Below are 24,184 nucleotides of genomic sequence, written 5' to 3' on the forward strand. Positions count from 1 at the left end.
GAATTTTTGACGAATTTAAGCCTTAGATTCTACAAACTGAAAGTGTTTTTCATCTTACAAAAGTCGTGTTGAAAATAGTGGAACCTTTTGTCTGCCAGAGCTAACCCCTGCTCCAAGCAAACAGCTATGGATTATTAATAATGGTGACTTGACGCGTTCTTTCGTTTAGTGCTACAAAAGTCGTAGTAAAAAATATGACATTTCCGTAAATGACAGTCGGTCGTAGACGGTAGAGGCAGCGGACACATTGGTGAACCACGCTCCACTACTTTGATTTGTGTTAATAGTGACATAGCCCTGTAGACAGTACTCTTCCCGGTACTAGGCAATTCCTGTGTGTGTACTGACACCCAAGGTATTCTTTGAGACAGTCGCGCCTATACCTAAAATTCCTTTTGCCTAGACTAGTATATATATAATTCGTTAATTAATTTTTAGGCGCGTCTGAGTAACGTTTAAGTACATTTTTTCTTTTATAGAAAGTTGTCATTGTAAAAATAATCTTAGCCAAATTTGCAAGGTAACCACAAGTAGGCGTTAAACCGGGGATTATTCTGTCAATTGGTGCTGTATTTAAGCAAAAAGTGTTCCATTCATATTAAAAAGTCCTTAAAAGCTGTACAAATCTTTCAAATAGTTTCTATTGAATTCCGTTGCAGCTCCCCGATTCCTTTCTGAATAGAAAGAAGTCACACTACTAGGTTGGAGTATGCATTCTTGATGTACAGAATAGCTGAGGGGCCATTGGTATGTCTTAAGGGCCAGACTGCCCATCGGGCATACAGTTGGGGAGGCCTGAGTAATCCGTTATAGAAACCGGTGATATAAACAACCATCATGTTGCACAGTCCTCTAAAGCAATCCCCTTGACCAACCTCTCGCGTCGACCATTACAACATTGTGGCTGCTACCAGAAAAACATCCATGAGTCAACCGAGCCAGTCGTTGAATTTATGCACAAATGAATAGACACTTGACCACAATGTCACTGACTTGCCTTGGCATTTCTGCTGCATTTGGAGTTCCATCCAATTTGGGATCTGGATTTGGGGAGGAGGGATATGCTGCCCATCAAACGTGTCCATACCTAGCGGAGGGAACACTGACCCAAAGGCGGAGTTATATAATAAAGGACGGGGTTTAACATAGTTTGGTGAATGTGGAGTTCCACGTCTGTTTCTCCTTGCCATACTCTTCTCATTTCAGTGCTGCCCAGCCATATATATCTCAGCTATCTCCTGGTGCTGGAGAATCAGAGGAGATATCGCGAGCTCACTTAACTGGCATATTCATTCAGGTACAGTAGACGTCTCCGTAAAGAACTCCTTGAGATGTTTCGCGACCACAACTAGCATCCCTTCAATTATTAATACCTTCCCCGCAAAACACGAGACTGTGGTATTTGCCAAAAGTGGACGTCAAAACCGGTTTTTCTATCCGCAGCGATGTGTCCATCTTCCATCAAGTTAGGTTTCAGCATTCAGAAATGGAAATCGGAGTAATTGTCCTTTGGGATCGGGTTTGCCTTCCGCTTCCACCAATGTAGCTCCCCGAGACTTTCTTGAAGATGAAAAGAGACATAATGCTAGGGCAGAATATGTATTATCGACGTTCGGAAGGGCTGAGGGCTTACTGGTATGGTTGGGAGGCCGGCCCATTCGGCGGCGGTGCAATGGCGGAGGACCGAATTGACCTCTTTATCGAAACCGAGGATTGAGCGAACAACCAACGTTTAAAATGGGTTTAAAAATGTCCTCATATATCTGAAATTAGCCTAACAATGTCATGTGTAAATGTTTTAATAAGGAACAATAAATCTTCAAAATACATAAAGGAACATTCTAATTTGCATTCTTGACAGACTTGTGGAAGTTAAAATGCAGGTAGTGGTGTTGGGGAAAATGGAATTGGCGAAAGATATTTAACCATGGAGGCCAAGGGGTTTCAGTGGTTGAAATTGATATTCCAAGTTGTAATTTTTAGTAGCATGAAGGGAAGCGGCATTCTCTAAACTGTGTCGTCTACACACACAATTGCCCTGAAATTACCAACCTCAATCATCTATAGTTTTTGACTAATTGGGTGAAACTAAGTGCCTTCCATCTTTTTCGGAGAGAACTTTTCACTGTCGCTTGTATTTAATTTAGGGAAAATAATAGCGAAAAGTTAAACCACACACAATATAGGCAAAACGGCAATGGCTTCTGTTCAACTGTCATGTTCTACGTCATCCTCAAGTAAAATTTACCACTTTACTTGGTACAATTTTTGCTGGAGGAGTAACCAAAGTGGTCGCTGCAAACGAATTGCTGATTATTGCGAAAAGCAATGATAAACTTGCTTTCCTCTAGTAGTGAATCTCAGTGGCTGCATTGTAGCCTTAGCTTAGCCACCATTCTCATTACTTGGGCTTTCGTGAAAACCACCATATCTCTGCATCTATGCGCATCCCGTTTTCGTTTATCCGAGTGGAAATTGCTTTTTACATTGAGAGTGCGAGTCAATCCGATATTTTCGCACCTGCTTGTTTGCATTATTTGTTGCCTACTTTTTTAAAAACGTGTGTTTATTTTATGTGGGTTCCTAATATAAGGTACAGTTTTAAGGTTTTTAGCATAAAATCCTCAAGTCTAATCAAAAGCGGTTAAAAAGGCTACTTTAGGCTTCGAAGGCAACGCTGCAATTTTTCTTAATAAAAGGTCTGTTTTAGACCACAGAAATGCTGCTTTCCATTCCCCTTCTTTTTCTTCTCAATTCCTGATAGGGCGAATTCGCCTGTCTGCGCCTATATCAGTAGACTTTCAGATTTAAAAGTGCTAGATAACATCACCTTGGATGGGGTGTTAATTAATTAACAAAAATCCTTGTGTGAGGTTTGTCCTTCTTTCAGCATCACAGTACCACAGTGGGTGGGCTGGTCCAGAAAGTGCCAGTGCTACGCACAAATAAACGAAGGTTTGACAAAATAATGTGAAACGGAAATAGGGAAATTTTGCCTTAATGGCGGTGAACATTACCGGAAACAACAATGTCCACTGTGAATGGATGGAAACGGTCATTTGCCGTTTTGGGGTTTGCCATTCGTCGATGAGACTTTCTAAGGAAAAGTCATTGCATAAATGATGAAATAAGGTTTGAGACTACTTTTTCTAAGTTACTTGGGCGCAAATGATAAACTCTTCTACTTGTATCATTAAGAATTCGAGTGAAGTGAAGATTGTTTAGTTCGCAAGCTTAAGTAGGTGGAATCTTCAGTCTCATTGACCGGGTTAAGAGCTAGGTGTCGTGGCGTTTCGTACCTATATCCTTCTTTTTAGCTTCTTCATGTTAATGATAAACCTTTCTCCTGCCAGTCAATCTTATTATTTTCTCAAGACTGACCGGAGGCATTGAGCAGCTACCCGATAAAGAGAACTATAATTCTAATTGTGTTGGCTGGATGTTACGAATGAATGTAATTTATAGTATCCACTGTCATCCCCGAATCTCCTAGGATGCGTGTCATTGGGGCTGTCAGAATTGTATCAACTTTCAGAAAATGTCCCAATTTCGAGTTCCGTACACTGACGAATAGCGGCGCAGGATCAGAGTTGAACGAATCAGAGGTGTTACTTTAGAATCTTTTTGCAGTATTCAAGTAAGGAAATGATATCCTAATGTGCCAAAAAGCTGGGCAGTGTTTAAGTGGCAGCCTAGTGGTTGGGAGGAAAGATACTGAATGCAGCTTTGTGAAGGTACCTCACCTAAATCGGTTAATGATTTGCTTCAACTTTGATGAACATTTCACGGCTGATGATTGGCATGCGAAATGCAAGAGCAGTGGAGCTTCAATAGGCCTTAAGCAAAAAATTGAAAACTATCAGCATTTTTGAGGAATATAAGTAGAGGCTTTGGGTAAAGTAAAGCACCCTGATGTATAAATTAAAGCAGCTGCTTTTATTAATTGGTATTAATGGATTTTGAATGTAGGAATATTTTGGTTTGATCTATCAGGATGACTGCGAATCTACTTGGACGTAAGATCGCATCGATGGTGTGGCAGCAGCATGTAATTCATGGTGAAGGCGCAAGATGAGAGGAGGCAAAAAGTTCCCATCACGCAACGTGGCAACGGGTCGCTGTCCTTGGGGAGACGAGGGGATGAGGGAGGGGTGGGGGCAGAGGAGGAGTGGGTAGAGGAGGGTCAAAGCCAATTAAATAAAGTCAAGAATCTTGAAAAAAGAGTACCCCGAAGATAAGGGAATAGAAGGACATAAATCAAAAGTTGAAAGCGTCGTATGGATCTAATAGTGGCAATTTTGAGGCTTTCCCTTCGATGGCTGCAATATCTTAAAGGATTTTGAATGTCCATCATGTGGCAAATCTCATTTTTTAGTATTTACTTTTTGACAAATGTTGGGTAATTGCGTGTTATTTTAAACTTTATGAAGTAGTCTAAGTATAAAGGTAGGAGCTTTTTCGAAACAAAATTCTTCACCCACGAACTTTGGAAAATAAATATTTGAGTGAAAACATGGTAGTGGATAGACTTGCAAGGTGTCCAGCATTTTCTTTATATTGTTCTGATTAGGTATATTTTCGGCCTTCAAAGAGCAATTAGAAGAGGAATTATTTGTTTTTTGACTTCCATAAAGAGTTTCTTGATGAATATACAAACCAGATAGAAAAAACGTCGAAAAAGCGCATGAATATGATTCAAAATAAACTGAAATGTGATCAAAACTATAAAGCATTGTAGCCCACCGAACCATTCCCAAAGACAAAAGAAGTCACAATATCAGGATAAGAAATGTATTGCACACGTATAGAAGGGCTGGAAGGCCATTGGCATGGCTTAAGGCCAGGCCATCTGGCGGATGTACAAAGACGGTTCCTTAAGTGCCCTTGAAACCAAAACATGGAGTTAAACAAACAACCGAAGCATTACACAGCATTCCTCCCCTTTTGAGCTTCATTTCCGACGCTCCTAGTAGTCACCCTTCCGCGTCAGCCATTACAAGGTAATCGGTGCTGTAAGAACACACCCACGAAGTAACCCTCCCAGTCGTCGAAATCCCATGCAACTGGAGTTCTGTCCTGCTTGGAAAATGTATTGAGGGGAGAAAAATGTGCTGGATATCACTCCTGTTAATCGTTAGTCGTAGGAACACCGGCCTTAAAGCAAAACCATTTAATAGGGAACCGGGTATGAAAGTTTCCTGAGGATATGGTTTCGCTTCTATTCCTTCTCGCCTCTTCCATCTCAGTTCAGTGCTGGCTAGCTATTTTTCCATCTAGCTAGATTCTACCCAGCTAGCAGGGAGGCGGAAGAGGTATGAACTATTCATTTGATTGACTCCTTCATGCAGGTACCGCAATTAGTTCCGAAACTAACTTTTTCAAATAGCTCACGGCTAGTATCGTTTCATTTGTCACGGGGCTGCGGCAGATGCCAAAGGCAGACCTTCTTTTTAGCCTTTATGTTAGGGGTCCTCACATATTCTCTTATCCGCAGCATATGCTCTTCTTCCATCATTTGAAAAAATAGGATTCATTTATAGAAATCCACATGGCTGTGCGTTTGGGATCGTATTTGACTTTCGCTGCCACCGGGTGGAAGTACAGAGGCCGAGCCCTTTAGCATCTGAGTAACCAAAACAAAGAGTTAACCAAATAACCAAGGTAAATTTATACTGCAGTTATATTTAAGCCTTTTGTAAATCAAACCACTTCTTTTCGTTTGTTTTGTAGTAGACACTTTGACAAAAAATCTAGGCAAATTTTAAGGTGCAGCTTTACTATGGTGACAATCATTAATTTTACTTATACCTTCTTCATCATTTCTTAAAATGTTTTCTCCGACTTTTAATTAATCACTTTCGTCAATTTATAATTTCTGGCTTTGTGTGACGTAAAAGGAGGCATATACTTTTAATTTTGGCACTTTACTGCTTGTATCGCCACTATCGCTAACATCTTCCCTTGTTTCTTCGACAAAAATAGCATCCCCTTATCTTCAGCTTTCTTCCGACAAGCAAATTGCCAAGTAGCCTGGATTTTGGTTTTTACTCAACATTCTGTGCCTTTGATTTCATTAGTATTCTAACGTAATTATCGCTTTGAAGCGTTTTTCTCGACTTCACTGATTTATAAATGAATGGGGATGCTGTTTGACTTTCGTAGCAGTAGCATCCGTGTAATACCCCCACCCACACTTCATTAGTTTTTGTAAACAGGAAGCAGAATCTAAGGTATTCACCTGATGTTATATTAAATTATTACTTTATTTAAAAATTAGGAGTATTTTGGTTATTGTTGATAGTTAAAACAAGTCTCTCTTGAAAGATAAATTGAAAAAAAATGCGGGATTGTCAAGACCTGACTCAAAATAAGTCGCATCAAGCCTACCACAAAGCATAATGAGACACGTTTTTATTCGCATTTCATTGGCAATTTATATGCTGGTTCTTTACTACTGATTCACTGGTTATTTACAACCAAAAACTTCTCTCAATTAAGCCGATTTTACCCTCGGTTAACTTCTTACTTGGCTTCACAAAAACAGTGGTCTTGTTTGAAATCTCAGTAAAATTTTTTGTAGTGTTTCACATTGTACTCCAAACCTTTTTTAAAGCCAACGTTAATTAAAATTGCAATATGCTTATTTCTTGTTTTTTTTACAACTTTCGGGGTCGAGAAACTGGCCCACCCCGAACATAAAACCCACTGCCTGGAATAGATGAGATGGCCCGGACCAGGTACGTGTAATTGGCTTAATGCCGTGGTGATATCAACGCTGGCGGTCGTTGATACACATGCAAGAAAGTACAAAGAAGATCGTAAAATGGCAAAAGGACAGTTGGTTATTACTTCCGTGTAGATGTCTTGAAAGTGATAAATATGCTTTCTTGTGTCTTGTCCGCATAACAACGTTTGTCTTCAGGTAAGTTTAAATGAACTACGTACGGACTATTGTAAATCAGATATGTGAATGCGCATATAGCCAGAGGATGCAACATTAATATATTTTTTTCATTTATTAATTTTACCGCTGTTCCAAGCGACATGAATATTTCGTGTGCACAACAACATCTGGTAGTCATGCTGTTTTGCTCGTATAATTTGAACGGCACTTGAAAGGTTTCATAGTGCCACCGATTCGTGCGTCCTAGCAGCTTTTTTCCATCATCAATGAAAGTTGTTTTGTGTAATGCTGTGGGTACAGTAACTTGAAAGAAAACAGCCTGCAGCATTGCAGATACCACTTCATCCCGTTTTCCCAAACTGGCCCGACCTCGAAAAACACCGTGGACTCTGCGTTGTTACCGAACATACTAGCATATTCAATGGCAACGGAAGTCTTGTATGAACATAGGATTAAATGCTTGCAGTCTTGAGACCCTCGGTTTTCGAGTCAAAAAATGCTTTTGAAAAATAGGTAGTAAAAATAATAATTATCAAACCTGCATATAATGAAGCCGCTCTTCGGGAATGAATGTGATTTAATCACCCTCTTTCTAGCAGACTGACCACTAAACTATGAAAATCGCTTTGAGTAACTTAAACGACTTTGAGAGGTTGTAAATTATAATAAAGGAAGTAAAAAAATATTAAAATATTCAAGAGAGTATGTTAAAAAGAACTTAGAGGCAGAGAAAAAAGGGTTCCTGCAGCAATTATTTTTTGTGATTTGCATAGAAAATTAGGTCTTTTTCGAGTTTCGTTTGTTTAAGAAATGCTTTCCTGCTAGCGGCACGGTTCGTTTGGGAGCGTTAGCGATTATTCCACTCCAAGGCATGGATTTCCAGACAAAGGGACCAAGAATCCCTACTCATATTTCAAACGTCCTCAATCTATTCTACAGAAGTCATGTTGGTAGTTGAACTGATATCTACTGGTTTGTGAATGGGCATTTGTGTGTTGTACATCATTTATTTAACGCATGTGATTTACTATACTCTGCATCCGATTTCCACTTCTAATTTACTAATTGTATTTGGGTCACATTTAGAATGATATCCAAGAATATTAAAAGATAACGCAAAAGTGCGATAGATAAGACTGTTTTCATTTTCCGAAACTCAATTCTGTCTCCTACATGGGTTGATGGACAGAAATTTTGGTGTAAGTTGTGCGAGTGCTTTTTGAGACACAAGGCAATCAGAGAGTTGACGCACATTTACTAGTTCCGCTTGTTGTGCAAGATTACTTGTTTACTGTAATTTAATGAAAAGTTTATGCAACTGGTTTGCACTTGTAATGTTTTGGCACCAAAATTGCGTCCATTCAGGTGTAATTTTGAATAAATGGTGACAATTTGCCGGAGAAGTCATTCATCCAATTGTTGGATCTTCACTCAATGGATTGCTGGCGTTAACTTCCTCATTTTAGAGCGTACACCTAAAGACACAAAAAACCAAAAAGTTAAAGCACTTATTCATTTTTGTAGGTTTTCATACAGTATGCTGTACGTTTTAGTTTGAATGCACCGCCTTCTATCACTTGTACCAAGACCAAACTGTCGTGCAGTAGATGGAATGCAATCCCCGAGATGCGGTTGCAGGCTTAACCCGTACTAATACAGCAGCCTGTTGTATCACTCGAAGGGAGACTAGAATACCATCTAAACAGTCAAAAATACAAATTTACTCATTGTCCGCTAATAAAATCAAAGGGCAGCCCGTTCAGTGCTTAAGTGAATAGCGATGGCATAGGACGCATCACTGAGCTGGATCAAACACCATCAGCGTTGGAACCCACCTTTATTTCAGCATACTGAAGCGTAAACACCTGCGTAAACGTGTTACTTCATGTAACAGTTGATGTAAGCCCGACTTATTCGACATTTTATTAAAATTTCACCCAAATAATGCTACAAATGGTGGGTGGGCGCCTGATGTGTGACTACATAGTGATCACAGCTCAGTCCAAAATTATTTTTTGCTGCATCATAAAAGGCAGAAAATGTCGCTAATTAAGCTATAGGAGTTTGAGAAAAGGGGGCAGATGACCTATCGTCTTGTAAATACTAACTGACAGGCACAGGGCTTTGCAACACTTTTTGCAATGTGAGTGAGATAAGAGTTTCATGCAATCAGATTTTAACACTACCAATTGTTTGAACATTTTTAGTAGTAATAGGATTCTCCCGAAACCATTAAGATACTAAACATCCAGCAGCAAAAGTAAGGTAGACACTGACCTTGATTGATGATGGTTAATATGAATAGGCCATTTGGCAACCTTGGCATTTCAAATTCTTCAGTGACAACATCCACTAGAATGACATTTAAAACAAAAAAAAAGTTGGGCCGATTTGCTTCAATTAAGCTGCAATGACTACTCGACAATCGTCCCAACCATGAGAGAAATTGACCCCTACGTGACAGCTAATTCATAAATAAAGAAGCAAAATTAATAACGAAATTTTAAGTAATGACTTTAAACTATTGCTAGCTTTCTATTTCTGACTAAAAGTTTTGGTGGAAAATCCTTTTATTTTCCGATTGGGGAGACATTCTGTGGCGTTTCTCAATTGACAAGATTACAGGACGAAAACAAGTTAAGGAAAGATCCTCCGATAATAAAATGAGTAATTTTTTTTAAAAAAGTTTCAAACAAATAAAAGTTGAGTAAAAGTGTAACAATTAGTTTTAACGGCGAAGTCTCAAGTGGGTTAACAGTCAGCTGTTACTTGTGATCATGGAGGAGCTATTGGGTATAAGCATTCTTCCGCTAGGAAAAACTTGAAGGCTGTTAATGTCCAAACAGAGTGCCACATCCATCCCCATTGGCGCTCGCCAAAGTTAACGCCACTGACACAGGTGTACTTTTCATTTGTCGTCTCATCCACAACCGCAAGATCACAACCTTTAATTGCACTAACTCGTACTGTATTACTTAGAGGTGCCCCAAAATTTTGCCTTTTTTCCTTGACGATGGCTGATAGTTTAGATTTTTTGTTTCTCAGTCTGCAACACTTTATCTTTATTTGCAAGCCGACATTTTTAATGCATTATTTAATCAAGCAAGTCTGTCATTTTGAATACGCACTCTCTCCACATCTAAATAGGCACAGAGGTGTTCCTTATCGTGTGGGTAGAAAAAAATTGTAAATGATCTAACTAACATACATGTGCTAGGTTATTAGTGATTTTAATTGGACAATTTAAAGGAGTTATAAATGAAATGCTAATCAAGTGATATCAGTGGTAGTCAATGACGATCACCTCTAGTCGATCAAAGTAACCTGCCCTAAAAACAAGGGAAATAGTTTTGAAACCAGTTCCTCTGGTTCCATCGTTAAATATTTAATTGTATTGGTTATAAGCTTTCTTCATATCTAGAATCATCAACTCAGGTAAGAAGAAAACCTCATTCGGTAAATCCTCCAATGCCATTGTAATACTTTAATATTTTGTTTAGCTATTCGCTTTGGTTTTTCGGGCGCTTAAGACTCCGCCACTGTACTTCTTCTAGGTGGCTTGGTCCCTGTACCACGCCAGTAGCCCCGCAGTCCTTCCCTTTGTCCAAAATACACACCCCTCCCCATTATTATGCCTTGATTCAACTTCAGGGACAACTCGGGAAGCAACAATAATGGTAGCGGAAACTACACCCGATACTCAAGGATAGCTAACCTGATTTCTATTGCTGTTTGCCAAACCTTAACGTTTAGGAAAAAGGACATATGTTGCAGATGCGAGAATCTGTGGAGACTTCTAGCAGGAGGTTCAAGGATGACGCCAAGCCCCGAAAACTACCTCAATTTCGAATTTGACGACAATGCTATTAACAATTGAGGTGGCACTAACCATTAACAATTGAAAAAGTTTATTACGGAACTGCCTGTAGTACCTAGATGAAGATATCAATGAAGTGAACACGCGATACCTCATGTTCCTCTCTACTAACTAGATCGAAGCCAGTTAGATACATGTCTAAGCAGCACTGAAATGCGAGTGAAGTGACGAGGAGGAATAGGCGCAAAAACTTATCTCCACGAAACTATTTCAAGCCCCTTCCTTTGTTGTTCGACTCTGTATTTGGGTCAGTGTTCCTGCGACTAGCCACTGACACGCGTGATGGCCAATGCAGTTCTTATACAGGATGAAACTGTAGATCCCGTGGAATTTCCATGAGAGATCAGTGGTTAAGTATCTCCTCAATTGTAGGGAATTTTGCTGAGTGGCACGGTTGATCTGTGAGTATTTTTTTAAAGCACCAACCTCGTTTTGATGGTCGACGCTGGAGGTTAATTACGGGAAGTGTCGGAGATGATGCTTAAAGGGAGAGGGACGCTACGTAATACTTTGGCAGTTTGTTTAGCTCTCACTTTTGGTAAGGGGTCACTTTGTGTCTCCACCATTGTACTTTCACCGAGTGGACTGGCCTCCAGGCCATGAACGTAGCCCATAGCCCTCTTGTACGTCTGCAATGCTTATTCTGCCCAAATATTATGCCTTCTTTCGTCCTTAAGAAAGGCTCAGGGAGCTGCAGTCGTTGCCTCATATCAAAACTGAACATGAAATTGTTTGCCAAATATTTTATGAACAAATTCAAGAAGTGATAAGATATTATCTTGACTCTTCATATGCAAGTACAAAAAGATTTTTGATTGTTTTTAAAAGGACAATAGAACCAAATCAATTAACTTGTACCACAGGTAACTCGTAATTCTTAGTTGTTTATGAGACATGCTCTTAGGTTTTTACTAAACTTTCCCATTATATTAATGCACTTTTCCTAATTTGTGAATATAGTTGAGCATTTTTACTGACATTATTAACAAAAACGCAATTTTTACGAACCGCAAAAAATGTACTACTGAGAATATTTGTCCTTTCCAAATGTTTTCAACAATGCGTTTTGCTTAGTCTCTGCGCAAGGCTGGTTTTAGCAGTGATGGTTTTGTAGATAAATTCCATGACCAGATGGAGGTATCGCATTTGCGGTTGTGGTTTTATGCATACCTTACGAGGGACCACTGAAATATTATTTCCGCGAATATGTATGCTTTCTGACTTCCGAATCAGCACATGATTCGCTTTCTTTGCTACTGCACAGAGTGCTTGTAGTGAAGTTGCGCATTGTAACCATACAGAATGCTACCTTGGCAGAGACCAGAGGATTCGACTCTGCCACCTCTGAGGCTCGCTTTACAAAAGTAAATTAAGCGTTTGCCTTCCTCAGGTAAACATCTTCACCTCTCAGCGTAAGGCGGAAATTGCCACTGTCGATCCAAGTAAAAGGGAAATAAAACACACTCCTACTTCGGGTAGATAAGAGGAAATTGTCAACGTGCTTTTCCACTTAAATAGTCATTTTATTATACAGTATCACAAATGTTGGTGGATTCCCTATAAGATATCAAAATCCGACTGTCCTATCAGTCTCAGAATCGTCTATGTTGTCTGGTTGAAACAAACCCACAAAATGACAGTAAGTATCCTGAACTCCTTTCCCCTGGCCAAAAAACACCTCCTTACAGTGAGCATACGTGCGCGAATTCTTTTCGCGCAGACCGCAGCAGCACAAACATAGGAGTTGGGAGGTGAGGCGTAGTTACACTATGAGCCTCTCGAACGCGCCTCCGACGATAAAGACGCTTGAGGCGGATTTGGTTCTCCTAGAGCACGGCGTTGAAGTGAGTCATCGCAGTCTCCGTGGCCCACAATCCGGACTTGGCGAAATGTGGGTACCGGTGACGGTGTTAGTGTCAATGTTTAATTTTCGCGTCGTTTCAGTGTAATTACGGATTGCGTAATTAAAGATGTTTGTATCAAACCTACCCAAACCTAAGGATGTATACCTTCGTCAATTTTGTGTGATTCTGTACGGAAAGGTTAAGATTTTGGGGAAAATTTGTTGGTGTAGTGACCACTTTTACGTTTGATGAATCGGTAATCCACTGTGTTCCAGTTGGTATGAAGGGACCCAAATCCGGGATACCTAAAGGACAATCGCATTATGAGTGGGTTTTGTGAAAGTGACTAATTTTCTGAATCTGTATTTCGGTGGCTGAAAAATACCACTAGGCAGATTTGTCCGGGTTCTTTCAAGTCCTCTGTTCTCTTTCAAAACACGTTATTTCTATAAGCCAGGTCTCCTTCTTTTCGATTTTTTGGTCGGAGGTTGAATAAAAGCGACAGCTCTATAATTTACTTCAATAAAAATAAACATGTTAATTTTGATTCGTTCACTTGCTGACAATCATTCCTTCAGTTAGTTTGATTTTTATTTTGTCAACTATGGTGATTAATAAACCACTTAAATTATTAATAACTTCTCCCAAATTTTCGCTTTTTAAAGACTTTCATCTCCTCCTTTTACATTACGATAAAAAAGTTCAGCGTGAGACTGCCAGAAAAGTCTTGTTGTGAGTGGCACTTACATTACCCTCCTCTTTTTTTCCACAAAAAAATCAGCATTGCGCCTTTTTCCAGTAATAATGTCACATTTTGTTAACAATCTACTCAATTAAGAAGTTGGGGTAGGCTATTCCACGCATGAAGAAACAGACAAACAACTACCTTGTAACATGTTGACAGCCTCCCGACTAGGGGAGGGACGTCGATTCTCGGGTCAAGTCACTGCATGTGTGGCCGGCCTGGCGGAGAGGGGTGATAAAGCAGTGTCGTGCTGTTCTTTAAAAATCTGTACATTTGGGAATTGTGCGTTATAAACTGCCTGAGTTTTATACTGGCGCTGTTTTTTGTATAGCGGGTGCTAACTTCTCTCCCTCAGACATGCATGTTTATGAGGATCACAGGGAAGAGGCCTGTTTGTTTCGGAGACAGACTTGCTTACACAAAGGAAAGCAAAGTCTAAATATGTTAGTAAAGTGATTTTGTTCCCTTAAAATGGTTTTGCGGCGTCTGTCAGTGCCAAGTTAAAATTTGCATCTCTAGGCAAGAAGTGGTGCTTGTTATCCTAAATGAAAATGACTGGACTGATTCTTGAGAAAAATAGAAAATTTTTGGATTAAACAACTTCCTTAAAAGGTAAGTTAGGATTCCTTGTTTTTGAAAATTCTCGCATTTAAAAAGGGAATATAACAGGTTCTACTAGCATTTCGATAGAATGTTCCCTCAATCCCGTCCACCTGTCTCTGAACTTTTTGAATGCTGATAAGGGACTACTGCTACCTCCCTAGCTGCATTAAAGCGTATTTAGGGACGAATTGAAGCATAGAGGTATACCCTTTGAATTCAAAAAAAATTAGCCTGCTTGACTGACTAGCTCCTACTGTAAATAGTATCGTTGAAAGATGTGTGAGCTAAGGCAACGAATTGTGTCAATTATCATTTGTTCCCAGGCCAATATAGAACAACAATTTCTGTTATTTTTAATTATGGCCAAATATTTTAATGGGTCCAAGCACGCCTCACGTAACCCAATTTACACTTTCAGAATTTATTGGCGCTCTCGACTGATATTATCAACTACTCCAATTGTTTAGTAACGCATTGTTTGCTAGTTTAGCTTCATGTTTTTGACAAAGGGGCCACTTGGGTGTTCCGCACTCCACCCCCTCTGGGTAGGCTGACCTTTCGACTATGCCAGTGGTCTCAATCCCTTCTGCATGTCGACATTGCATATTTTGTCCAAGCACTATTATTTCTTTTTGTCTTCAAGTAAGTCTCGGAGTGCTATAGCTTCAATTAACTTGCTTTGACGAAAGAAGCATTCAACGTCATACTATTCTATTAGTTAATATAAAAAAGCAAACTGATATTACTGGCGGTTGAGGACTAATACATTTTTTTTACCTCGAAATCCTCCCCATTTCGAAGGTGAAATAGAATTAACTACATTTACATTTTTTTTCGGTGTAAGTTAACAACCCTTTAAAACGTGTACCCTTATATGCTTATCTAAATCAAGCAGTAAAATGGGTGCATCAAAGGGTATTTACTAGCAAACCTTTTTGGGACTTTTAAATCAAAACATCTTTTCAACTTCCACTCTCCTTTTGTGAATTGTTTCCAAGGTTTGTCCATGTAGTATGTGTATGCTAGTCTTCAACACTGCTAGGCGCACATTTTCGTTGGTTTAATCAGACTAATTACTAAGTGTGGTAAAACAGGCCTCAAAAAGTTTTCTATGGTGACTTTAACTAAATTGATATCCACACAAATTTCTAACGATAGTTTTTGGGGTAGTTATATGCCACAGTATCTCTAAGCGGATCCAAGAAAACGAGTTTCGGTCAAGTTTGATCCTCACATGACTCGTTTTCTCACATGTATAGCGAGTGACCCGAGGATGTAATGTGAAGAATTCGCATGACCGCATCTGGTGAATCACATTGTTTGGCGCGTGTTTATCTCCTTATCCATACTACTTCCTACCAACATTTTCTCCTCACGCCCTGAGAAAGCCGCTAATGTTTTTTTTCACTGAAGGGGCAAAATATTTTGAGGTATACGGTTGCTTGTGATTCCCTAGGGCGATAGTGTTTCAGATAACGTGTCTATTCAAATAAATGGGTGTTTTTCGTTGGTTAACATGTACATGTGGCTACATATTTTAGCGCTAAATGTCGACTGATGAAATTTTGCTGTAAAGTGGAAGGGTGTTGGAAAAAAACATCTATGAATGAAGCCATATTTCAAATATCTTCATCGCATTTGAATGGCGAGGCAGTTGTTTTGCTAAAATTGACATTTTGGAAAACTAACACTTTTCTTCGGTTATTACAACGTTTGGAATCTGAAGACCTCAACTTATTTTATGTTGCGCAGCTGAAGGCAGAGACTAGTAAGAAAGTGAAAGCATATAGCCACCGACCTCATGTAACTGTAAGAAAATGAGGACTTAATCAAGCTTCAAGTCACGCAACGATGACAACTTTGACATCGAATAGACATTATTTGTCAGTATTAGTCCCGAAATATTTTTGCAATAAGTTGGTAATTTAACTCTCGGGTTTAATGAAGAGGCCTCTCAAGGGCTCTGCCATTCCACTGCCTACGGGCGGCCTAGCCTTTCAGCGATGCCAGTAGTCTTAATCCCTTCTGCATTTTGACAATGCATATTTTGCCCGAGTATTGTCTCCTTTCTTCTTCAGAGAAGTCTAGGGGCTCTATATTAGTAGAAGCGGAAAGCAAACCCTATCCCAAGAGACAATTAGCCTGATTTCCATTTCCGAATGCTGATTCTTAGCGTGATGGAAGAAGGGCATATGCTGCAGATGGGAGAATCTGTGACAAACAAGACGCCCACCTTCGGTATCTACTACAGTCCTTCAGTCTTCTGGAATGCTATTAACAACTGCAGCTACGCTAGCCGTGGCCATGAATCATCTAGGAAAAGTGTGCTACAGAACTGTCTATAGCACCTGTATGACTGTGTCAGTTGTGTGGTCATGCGATACCTCCTTCACCTCTCTACTGGCTGGATGGGACCGAAATTAATATCTATCTGAGCAGCACTGAAGTGAGAACAAAGTGGCAAGGAGGTCTGGAATGGAAACTTAGCCCCCACAGAACCATGTTCAAAATCATCCTTTATTATTTGATTCTGCTTCTAGGCTAATGTTTCTAAGACTAGCCACTGACGCGCGTGGTGGTCAGCGTATTTCTCTTTCCCCAGTGCAGTTCCCATACAGAGCGAAATTCCGCATCTAGGAGAATTACTATGCGGGATCAGTGAAATTGCTGTTATGTATCACTTTAGTTGTATGGAAATTTGATGGCTGATTAGGCTGGTCTGTAGGTGTTTTCTTACAGGACCGACTTCGTTGTGCTGGCCAACGCAGGAGGCTGACCAATGAGAAGGTCGAGGATACCGCTTTCAAGAGGATAGGGGCCATGTAATAGGTTGAATGTTTAATTCTCTGATGTGGTAAAGGGACAAAAGACGGGTCCCATTATTATACCTTCGCCGGGTGGGCTGGCCTCTGGGCCATATCGTCAGTAGCCCCCAAGTTCTTCTGTGGGTCGAATATATATTCTACTTGCGTATGGCGAAGTGGCATTACTTTCCGATCTAAAACAAATACCAAAATTACTCCAAATTATTCACTTAGGTTTTGAAAATGGTGATTATAAATACATTCTTCGCCTTTCTTTCGCCACCACGCCATTGTAGTCCTTTGTCAGGTTGAACAAATTGACTTGACATTAATAATGAGGCTAATTATTTTCCATGTCGTCTAGCGGAAAAAAAAGAATCCTTTTTAGTCTAAGGTCAGACATTTGTAAGTGCAGTAAACAGTGCCTTTTTCATCAGTCTGACGATTAAACAAATCTCTCTATGCTAATAACGCTTTGGGAAATGTAATCACTCAATGGCCTTTTGATCCCTTTCCTTCTTAGAGGCTTTTTAGAAAGAAATTAATAAGCTCTTGAGTATGGATCGTAAATTTTGGGTGTATTTAGACTATTTTTTGCTTTTTTAGTCATAAAAACTTGAAACACAAATCCGTTCTTTTAATGGTCATTGCATCGCCTAAATACAATATTTGTAAGTTACAGAAGTTATCTAAATTTATTCAAACTCTTCAGCTAGCTTGACTAAAGCGCATTCATTACTGGAGTTCGTCGGAACGCATAATGAATTATTAAATGATTGTGTTCCCCCTACTGCATGTCAAATGCGACTCCTATCGATAGAGACTGCTTTGGAAGTTTGTAATCCAAAAAAGTTAACAGGTTATGTTCTAGCCAAGAGATGGCCTTACAAACGAGAAGGGTGTAACTGCAATAATAATTTCGGATGGCATCCTACTTTTGCGACGCTGGTGAAGCTTAGCCTTGGATTTTTTGTGTGACTATAGCTGAGGTTATATCATGTAGGCACGAAAAATTCTTCGTGATATTTCAGAGAGGCTATAAAATATTTATGGAATGATTTTTTCATTGGTTCCCTGTCCAGCAGGCACTTATTAAGTTTTACTCGGGATTCAAGGTTTTATGAAACCTAGGAAAACTTCATTTACATCCACCTTGCGTCTCATTAACTTTTAATTACGTAACTGACTTTAAATGCAAAAACAGTCTTATTTTGCAAATGAACATTCATACATTTTTATAACATCAGAAATACATATTAAAAAACCTTTGGTATTTGTGTTGCCGATAGAACACGTGAGCTTGTTTCTTGTAATTATGAAATTTAGTGGACTACGTAGAAGACATTGCGCGGCATCCGCAGTCTCTCCTGAAGACGAAAGGGAGCATAATACTTGGACAGAGTATGTATTTTTTTCAAGTAGAAAAGGATTAAGGATACTCGGACCCTACCTGAAGGCCAGACGGCCCTACAAAGGTATAATGGTGGAGCCCCTAAGTAGTCCACCATCGGAACGGAGGGTTAAACAAACAGCTAAATTGTTGCCATTGTGGATAAAATACTTTCTTACAGCTTGGCAGCACCGTAATTTTGCTTACCTCTAATTATATGATGTGAGAATGTCGAATCTGTCAAGTTGAAGTAGGCTCAAATCGATTGACGCATCTCATAAACAAAGCAAGTGTCGAATATTAACTTGATCATAAACGCCATAAACCTCTTGAAAGTTGCTCAAAATCTTCTTAATGGGATCAAGTAAAACTGTGCATAGCCTCTGAATGTGCGTCAGAGAAGTTTCTCAGGAATCTCTTGTGCCTCATTCAAAATAAAGTATTCTGATTGCCTGCGTGTCGTCTTTTCTTGCATTTGCCTTTTTCCAGCCAAACATTACGCGAAATAGGAAGAAAGAGACGTCAAATCGGTATCATCCAGACCGCAAGTCGCTTGTCATTCAAAAGGTCGACTTGGATATGCTTACCTTTTTTAAGCGCGCGATTTATTTTATGTTTCACTGTCGAATAACGCGCTCATTGACAGCAAAACGAGCTACCGTGCATAGAAAGCAAAACTTTCTGATGACTCAAACAGACGTATATGTGCAAATAAACCTACTATGACTTGATTTAACAGAAATGTTCTAACTCAATTTTGTATACGTGCAACTTTTGCCACCCTCCTAAAAGGTTTTAAATAAATCTATGGTGCAGTGTTTATCCCAACAGATTGGTTGGGTTCCATTTTAAGAGACTTTGAGAAACTATCTTAAGGCGTAAGTTCTACGGTTCCCCTTGTGCTACCCTTCAAAGTGCGCTGTCCTTCAGCAGTAAAAAGAAATGTCGCCTTTAAATTACCAAAAAAAAATATCTGCTAGGTATATTCTGTCGGATTTAGAGTGAATTTTTCCGCGTTTATCAAAAAGTTGTTAAGACATACGCTTGAGATGTCGATTTTTGCCTCCTATGAGTGACAATACAGGGATTTGTAAGCCAAAAATTTTGCGCGGTCTCATACATTGTTGACTAATCTGTGAGAATAATGAGCTGTAACTTTGGATTGGGCCTGGCATACATGGTATAACAATAGGTATGTTTATTCTCCAAAACCAATTGTACTTATCTGCGTCGTTGTCAGTTGTCTGTTTCCAAGATTTTGTTCCATTTTTACTCTTGATAATGCGATATAAACTCCAATTTTTACTGCAGCAAAGCTGTACCACTCGCAAAACAACCAAACCGGAATTTCATGAACTAAAAATGATGTTATTCGGGAAGTTTAATAACTGACAAATATACATTTGTAAATAACTTACATCAGACAGTTCCGTGCTTTTTCTTACTTATTAGTTGAATAAAGGGAACTCTCAATTGACAATTTAAGAGGTTAATCTTTACACACAGGGAACTCAAACAAGCACGGGTGTGGCGATTTTACCCACCCTTTTGTTTTATCGCAGTATGCGATTAGGTGTATTTTTACAGGGATAAGTGGAAAATCCGGTGAGGTCTAAACAGGTGGGATATCCCTACCTTGGAAGGTCCTTGCACGAGAATAGGAGAACAAAATGCATCATTTGACAGGTACACGTGTCATCATGTTCCTTGTTTTGACTGTTTATTTATGGGGCCACATATCTGCGTGAAGATGAGAGGAAAGCAGTCTTCACTTAGACCTTTGTTTGTTGCTGCTGAATGATTTCGCCTTGGGGTTCAGCATCACTTCCCACCTCATTCCGAAAACTGTTGGTTCTATGATAAGTGCTCATAAGAAAAGTATCATTTCCCATGGGAATAGGGGAGGTTGTGCTCATGGAAGGGGCCCCTCCGGTTATATGCCGATCTGGTGTCACAGTTAGCACTGTTCGCTGATGCCCGTCCAAGCTCAGTGCCCCAGTATCCAACCCGTGGATACATGAAATATCTTGCATGCAAGTCGTTGGCTTGCCCGTCACTGAACCCTCCATTGTGTCCAAAGTAGGTGCAAATGTTACTAGGTGGTAGGCCGAATTAATTGGTGCCACACTGTCTGTGAGTCGATAGCTTGTGCTTGGGATAGACATGTGATGGACGTAGTTGTGGTCCACTCTGGCTGTTCCATGACGATTTGTGGAACAAAAGGGAGAACAGATGGAGATCTGCGGAGAAGGAATACGTCTAATTGTTCCGGGCTCTCTGGATTCAGTCCTTTGAGCCCAATAACAGGTACCGTTGCTGCCTCGAAGTTTCTCGTACTCTAGACCGGGACCATAGGTGCCAGCATCGTACGCCACTATGCCGTAGGCTCGTTGTCTACTGGCGTCGTAATAGCGTGGACACGTGGTGATTTTTATTTGTTTCTTAATCCACCGCCGATAGCACACGAAACCACCAAGTCCAATGAAGCCAATAAGTATGAGTATCAGAGCTACTCCAAACATAACCCACAAAATAAGCTCTAATTCGGGCTCTGAAACTAACCAACTGAGGCCATAACTTTGCTTCTTTTGTTGAGCTGTTGATTCAGCTGGTGCGAAAACGGGTTCAATGTCATGAAGCATATCCCCAGAAGTCGATCCGGAAGGAAAAAAGAGAGGAATTTGGACTGTTGTTTCAAGGGCATTCTGATAGTCGAAAGACGGAGGCGCATAGTCAATCGGGGCAGCTGCTGTTGTGGTCGTGGAGGTGGTAGTAGTGGTTGTGGATGTGGTCGTAGTGACTGCACATGGATTGAAAGGATACCAATCCAGACGTCCGTTTGGAAAACGACGACAACTAATGTCCACTTGGCTGCAGGAGAGCTCACAGCTCTCCGAGGTGATTGGAAGAAGCTTGCCCGATCTCTCTTCACTGGAACATACTACAATTTCACATTCTTTGATTGCTGGACACTTTTCACAGTCTAAAGAAAAAAAGAAGATCCATTTTTTGGCAAGCAGAACGCATTTAGGTACAATGAAGCATGTAGGCTTATGTGCTACATGATACCCTGATAAGCAGAAGGGTCTTGAAAGCCCTGAACGGAAATTAGACGAAATTATATACCAGACAAAAACGCAGCTGTTAGGATATAAATCTCTCAGGCACCTTCCTTGCTATTTCTTCTCAGTTCGGCTCTTCCTGTATTACGGAATAGGATGTGAATGGGGAGGGCGGGTAGTTGAAGTGGGCTTTTTTACTAAAGCGGTGGAGGGAAACATTATTAGCCTTCGAAGGCAATCGATGAAGGGTTCAGTCGTGTCACCAGGGTTGTGTGAAACAGGATTTAGGACACGTGTCAACGGCAGATGAACTTTAAAGATTTTCCCGTCATTCTAAATCTTGCCCAGGTACCTGGCAGCCTAGCACCAAAAAGTTTTCAAAGGGGAGTGACAACCTTCAATGAGGCAAGCCCTTGCTTGGTTTTCAGGTGATTAAGCATCGTGTGGATAGTATAGATTTGTACATCTCCCAAGCTCTGGGCCTTTCTTCGTGGTACATATTTAATGTTTTCTATTGTTTGGTCCTTCCTCATACCCAAAGTAGTGGCTAGTAATTTAAAGCAAAGCGTCTGCGAAGTCCCAAGTGGTTATTCAATTTAGATTCGCAGAGCAAACCAAAAATGGAGTGAATGGAAGAAGTGTACATTTTAGGAAGGAGAAAAAAGGTATTGCCCATTAAACCTCTACAACTCAAAGATAATTACAACTTTGGCTGTAGGAATAGCGACTTCATGTCTTTTAGGCATATACTCTTGCTTATCAATTAATTAGAGGACTTGAAACTTCTAACAAGGATATTTTACTCGCGATTCTAAGGCTTAAAAAAGGACCCAATTTTGAAGTTGAGTTGAGGTGGTAGGACAAAAAAGCGCAAAGTTTCATGCTAGCACTTGGGAAATCTCAAGCCTCACATTTAGTAAGGAAGAATTTCAAAGCAATGAAATTGGTCAGAATTCCTTTGATTAGAATCTACTTTTAGCGATGCTAATCTGTTTTACTTTATTTTATAACCTTTGCCAGTAGTCAAATAATGGACTTGAGTTTAATTAGGGAATCCATGGGGCATATGAATTGTGGATAGCATAATGACATTCCAGGCGCCATACTAATAACAATAAACCAAGTATGACAGTCGCTCAGTGAAAATTATCCAAATTCCGAATGCGCACTAGGTCGAGATACTTATTCATGCAGTTTTCTCAACAGTTAAGCAAAAAAACTACTCATTCTTAAAAAACAAATCAAGCCAATATCTCAGTTTGGTTACTGCCACCATCTTTGAAACCACCTCTACCGTCGCTCACCACATTAGGAGAAAAAAATGTGTTTCCATTTCACATTGCAGACAACTTCAAATTGCTTTTAAAATGGTTTATGGCCGCTATAAGAGAGAAGCTGCGGTACCAGCTATCAACAAACGCGTGTTAATTCTTTTTGCATTTGAACACAGACACCTTGTAGTCATCCTAATTCAGTTGCCATCTCCTTGTTCCGTAAATGATTCTCCATTATTTTATCGCTCGATGGCTCCTCGAATTCATACGGGGTCAATGTCGACGTGATTGCCATTTAACACCAAAGTTATGACAACCTTCAGATGTGTGGAATCTGTCAGTCGCTGCGAAATGGGCTTCGTTTGGGTAATTCCCGTTTATGGGAGCACACATACATAGACCGACTTTTTGTGGGAGTTGTGCATCACCACAGGACCCAGTGACGCAAGAATCCCCGTGTTATGTAAGACAATGTGATCTTTGGAGTGGTTTTCAGAGCTCATTTAAGCCAATCACCACTGTGTGATCTTGCAATCATCCAAAGCATCGAGTGAACGGAAGAAGGCAGACTATGACGAATTGCGGCACGTTAAATTGGTCTAGACTGACTGTCGGTTTGAGAGTGAATTATGGTCGCCTCGGCTGTTTCCCATCTTCTTGTACGCAGATGAATCAAAAGCACCACACTAATTGCCACCATTTTTGATTTATCACATCAACCTCTCTCCATTTGTATATCCCTTGATAGGAAGCGTCATATTTACCCATTTGCCAAATTCTAGTACATACATACATGCATCTGTTACTGCATGTTGGTTGTTTTTAAAAATCCCTAAAAAATTACCTTATTTATTTTATAAAAATCATTCTTTTATTTCTAAAGCCGTCTACCAGTTGTTTTGTCCTTTCAGCTAAAATGTGGCATGATTTGTGTAAATACCTTGTTTTTGATGGACTTAAAAAGCAACTGTCCCAAGATCTGCCAGTTCTAAAAGCCCATAGGTTTCCAAAGTTTATTTTCTGCTATTTTACGAGGAAGTAAAGTGGTGGACAAAAGACAAATTGTCATTTTATTATGATCCAAATGATCATTTTATCATGGTTCTCGCATGTAATTAGGTGGATTATTGCGGCTTCTGTGTGTTAATTTTATCCTAATTCCGTCTTAAGGTAAACCTTCAGTTTTATGAAAGCAGGCTATCAAGAAATTCTTAGCTACCTAAATAAACAATTTACAAACCACAAATTTTTAACATATGGACTTAGACTGTCCCGGGGGTTTGAATCGAGTGCTTCAAGGTACCACTGAAATGAAGGCAATAGTAGACACAAATTTGTGACTTTTGTTCTACTTGTAAAACCGCATTAGCTGATCTCTCTCTCCTTCTGAATGCTTAACTGCAAGATGCTCTGCCTCTTCTCTTGCATAGTAATGCATCAACCTGCCACCATGGTTAAACCTCACGTAGGCAAATGCTGGAACAACCCATCGACAGCGCATTTTTAAGAGGTATGATTCATCTTCTTCAACTAAAAAAATGCTCATTTGTTTTAATTAGGAAAAGCTTGGAGCTCTTTAACTAAGCTTTAGCAAACTCTCAATTAAAGTTAGCAGGAGCAGCTGCTTAGCAGAGAAGATGTCCAACCACCACGCTGCCGTATCAATTCGACCGTTTAAAAC

General features: G+C 39.9%; 2 protein-coding genes across 2 annotated transcripts; one reads left to right on the plus strand and one right to left on the minus strand. All coding sequences in view use genetic code 11, as the record gives it.

The window, feature by feature from the left end:
- Positions 1 to 9,917: 9,917 nt before the first annotated feature.
- EGR_00503 (hypothetical protein) lies at positions 9,918 to 17,908 on the plus strand (the record flags this gene model as incomplete). Its single annotated transcript, XM_024489752.1, has 9 exons — positions 9,918 to 10,090; positions 10,122 to 10,178; positions 11,469 to 11,644; positions 13,204 to 13,357; positions 15,515 to 15,741; positions 17,012 to 17,069; positions 17,384 to 17,448; positions 17,490 to 17,628; positions 17,809 to 17,908. 9 exons carry the CDS (start codon positions 9,918 to 9,920, stop codon positions 17,906 to 17,908), a joined length of 1,149 nt encoding a protein of 382 aa, XP_024355749.1.
- A 2,031-nt stretch (positions 17,909 to 19,939) lies between these two features.
- On the minus strand, positions 19,940 to 23,006 carry EGR_00504 (hypothetical protein; the record flags this gene model as incomplete). The annotated part of the gene is made up of 3 exons (XM_024489753.1): positions 19,940 to 21,150; positions 21,237 to 21,264; positions 22,899 to 23,006. The coding sequence occupies 3 exons, from the start codon at positions 23,004 to 23,006 to the stop codon at positions 19,940 to 19,942; spliced, it is 1,347 nt and encodes a 448-aa protein (XP_024355750.1).
- Between the last annotated feature and the right edge of the window lie 1,178 nt (positions 23,007 to 24,184).

The sequence above is a fragment of the Echinococcus granulosus genome (assembly GCF_000524195.1).
Source record: "Echinococcus granulosus chromosome Unknown EG_S00002, whole genome shotgun sequence".
In the NCBI taxonomy this organism is placed as follows: domain Eukaryota; kingdom Metazoa; phylum Platyhelminthes; class Cestoda; order Cyclophyllidea; family Taeniidae; genus Echinococcus; species Echinococcus granulosus.